The 4045-nt window shown below is 34.9% G+C and overlaps 1 protein-coding gene across 1 annotated transcript in view; it reads left to right on the plus strand.

The window, feature by feature from the left end:
* The first annotated feature begins 2640 nt into the window (after positions 1-2640).
* Positions 2641-4045, plus strand: part of LOC108754779 (putative uncharacterized protein DDB_G0271606) — a 22049-nt gene continuing 20644 nt past the window's right edge. The window contains exon 1 of the mRNA XM_018497365.1: positions 2641-3052. Coding sequence (XP_018352867.1) covers positions 2942-3052 — 111 coding nt within the window. The 5' untranslated portion in view covers positions 2641-2941. The remainder of the gene's footprint in view (positions 3053-4045) is intronic.

Consider the following 4045-nt stretch of genomic DNA (forward strand, 5'->3'; position numbering starts at 1 on the left):
AAATTTATATTACAGAGCTTTGTTCTATGATGTGATAGAAGATTAAGATTTATGGATAAACATTAAGCATAGTTGTTACAATGTATATAGATCATTCATCGTCTAGATATTGCGTGAGAAACAGATAGTAGCAGTTTTCTCCATCCAGGAACGTAGCACTAACCGGAGTATATCATTTTTACCTTAGTGTCGATTTCATTAATACTTCCAAAATAATATATTTTATAATTATATTCACACATGATATATTTTATACATATACATCGCAAAATAAATTAAAAAGCTACAAGTTGATGTAAATTTACGTATACATATACATTTTAACTTATGCTAATTTATATATTTGATTAATTAACAAACTAAAAATATATATTCTTTTTAATTTTATTTTACAAAAAAATATATTATTTGTTTTATATATATAATTTTTTTCCGTTTATAAAATTAAACGAAAAAATTGAACTTTTTTGACAATTTTTTGTTTCAAATTAAATTTCAATGTGATATGGAAAATTAATTTATTTAAACAACGATTTGTAATTTTGACGATTGATTTCAAAAAATATATTTTGAGTAATTTATTGTGTAAATCTTTAAACGCAGGAAACGCGCAACAGAAATGGAATGGAGTCTACATTACTGCTGGAGAAAGCGAGTATCCGTAAATGGTGACGCGGCCATCTATTTACGATACATTATATACAGAGGATCAAAAGATTCTAAGCGAGCATGATTATGCGTTTTATATACTAACATGCGACTCCCCACCCGCGTATGGAGAAAACATATTTTTTAGCGGCGCCTCTCGTGAGGGAGAAATAGTCCAAGATGTGTCTTCTTGCTGCATTATCTTTCGTTTTATCAGTAAGAAGACGATCACTACGTGGGAATGCCTATTCTCCGTTATGATGATAGCTGAGCGCAAGAAATATCGAGGAGACATTCATTTCGCGTCATTGTGGGCGACGAAAGAAGACGACGAAATGAAAGTGTATCCGATACGGCGAATCGAAATGTTTAAATTATTGAAACAGATTTTTCCCATATAGGAAATGAAAGTTTATTTGAACTGCGAATTGTTACAAGGCAAATTTTCTTTTCTTTTTTTTTTTTTTTTTAATAGCATACAAATCAAAAGATAATTTTTCAATCCACGTTAATCCGGGCCAAAATGCCATCCTACGATTGTTGTGATACATTGCGTGTGCAGAATCGCGAGAACGTGCGGTGAGTTTATAATTAAATCCGCCTTTTTTTTTTTATACCTTTAATTACACATTCTCTCTAATGGATAATTAACCGAGTAGAGCGTGGGTTTCGAAGCGTTCCTGCGCGAGTCCTGAAATTACGAACACGCGTTGCTGAAATCGGACCGAAGAAGATTTGGCAGAGAGAAAGATTCATCGTAAGATTAGAGTAGATTTAAATTCTTAATCTTCGGATCTTCTTCGATCCTTTAACAAATCGCACTCTTTATAGATCTCTTATATCTGTAATTAGCAGAAACGTGACATGTAGACGTTCTTTCCTCGTTATTTCTCGCAAGTTACCATATGCAAGCAGACGACGATTTGCTACGCGGCCTCACGTTTACTGTCAAGAGGAGTAGGTACATTTCCTACTTTCTCCGCGATCCGTTCGTCACACTACTCGTGTACATACATATATTTATCAATCTACTTACAAAAGTACATCTTTTGTTCAGTAACACTTGCTTGCGAGGTAAACCGAGGAAAATTTATCCATGAAAATCGATCTGTTCCTGCAATCGAAAAGACCACAGGGAACATCTAAACGTCATCCCTTAATGATATTGTAGATTTATCGTTACGTGTGTTGAAAATATTTACAATTTCATAATGTTTTGCTATTAATTAAATATTTATGTATCTACTTCTTTAAAAATACTACAATTTAGTTGACAAATCTATCACGAACGCGAATTTTAGGCAGCTCTATATGTAGCAAGCAAGTGTTACGAATACTTTATGTATGATGTACATCTTTTTACAAGGGATATGAATGTTTATTATTTCGTACTAATACTCTCTACTAACGATGCTCTCACGACATTAATTAAGCATTGTTATTGTCGTGAACGAAGGAGCTTCGGTGCTTTCTCGGTGTCGTTTCTCCCGCCACGTAGACGCACGGTACTCGTATATACTATCGTTGTAATACAAACCTTTTCCTGCACACCACGAATTGCCGAGGGACCGATAACGTCGCTTCTACATTCTGCAATTGTTCCAAAGCTCATCATGGAAAAAGCTCACCGCGAGATTTTTCGCGTGCGAAGAAGAATCGTTGCGATCGAACACTCTTACTCAAGAGCGAGAGACTTGGTCTTAAACATTTATATAGCGTTGAAATCAGACATCGACATTAAATATATTAAAAAAAAAAAAAAATGCAAAATTTAAATAAAAAGTTAGCTATTCGATTTTTATCTCAAATCGAAGAAGAACGCGACGAAGAAATGTCATGAAAATTGCTGTGCGAGCATGGTGCGGTAAACATGTGGGAAGCAAAGCGATGCATTCGTTCGTACATTACTGCGGCGAGCCGCTCACGTTCACTCACGCGTGTTTCTCGCGCACACACGGTGTTTAGAAAGTTCGAGCAACGAGAACACCACCGTCGACGGTGCGGAGGGTACGCCTTGGTACCAGAAGGTAACGTTTGCTGAAGGTAGTGCACGCCGGCTTAGGTGGGGGCATCTCTAAGCTAGCGGTGCCGGTGCTTCCTCGACGCTCACTGCTCGTCGACCAGTCGAGCCACCGAGACCGTGTGGTACCGGAGCAAGAAAGAAAAAGAGAGAAAGGGAGTTATTAAATAATCGTCCATCCGTCGGCCGGATTAGGAAAAGGAAGATACTGACGTCCCGGGTCGTTTGACCGTGTATTTTGTGCTACGCGGATTAAGCCGAATCGGGAAGACAATGGAGAAGGATCAGCCGGATTCCCTGGCAACTGTCGCCGTCGTCTCGGAAAAGATGCCGCAGAGTCACTATGCGCCAAGTGAGGTCTATTCTACCACCGAACCACCACCGGTAAGCTTCCACGTATGGATTATAGAAGCTATCCAAAGACGTCCCAAACTTAGCGAACTCGTCTGTCATTCATTTGCTCTTCGATCAAATTGAAACTAAGTTTCTCTTACAGAAGAAGTTGGGGAAAATTCTTATTTGTTACAAAAAAAAAAAACTTTTCATTTTCGATATGTCTGCAATTAATTTTCGAATTACACATCTGTCAAAATAAAATCCGTTGAGTAACTTGTTATAATAAGAAAAATAATAAAATTTTGGTCATCTATTTACGTATTTGAAGCTGTCAAAAAGCTTTTCTTTCGACTACCTTTGACTCGAACATTATATATTGATTTAATTTAATATTTATTTATTAAAAAATTTAGTTGAGATTAAAATCGGTGATCCGTTAAGTCTCAGAACACTACATTTCTCATGACGATATTGCACGTATAATACGTAAAAGCTTTTTCTGTATTTGCTTAACTGTAAATTAACACGCATCACTACACATTAAAGAATAAAAATTTGCCAACGTATTTAAATGTAACAAAAAAAAAAACAAAAAAAAACAATTTTATCACGTTTAATACTATTTCTATCGAACAACATGGTGATTTATTGGAAAGCTTCTTCCATGTGTGTTTGCACAAGTTCTTAAGTAAAGCTTGAAATTAATTAATTTAAAAGCTTTAAAAAATCCACGTCTTATATATTGTTCTATATTTTATTAGATATATGTTGAAAAATAAAATTAGAATAATCTGTATGAAAACTCGCAAAGCCAATGCTACATATAGAGGACATCGGATAATTAACGATAAAACTTTTACATAGAGGCAGAATGGACTAAACTGAGTCGAAAAATCCTCTTCCATTTTGCAATTTTTACAATAGTTAACAAAATATTAATTACTAAAAATTGCCGAATATTGATTTTCAATAATTTTTTACTCAAATATTATTAACTTTACAGAAAAACAACAAGAAACAAAAATTATTTATTTTCTTATG

Source organism: Trachymyrmex septentrionalis, unplaced genomic scaffold, assembly GCF_001594115.1.
Source record: "Trachymyrmex septentrionalis isolate Tsep2-gDNA-1 unplaced genomic scaffold, Tsep1.0 scaffold80, whole genome shotgun sequence".
NCBI lineage: Eukaryota > Metazoa > Arthropoda > Insecta > Hymenoptera > Formicidae > Trachymyrmex > Trachymyrmex septentrionalis.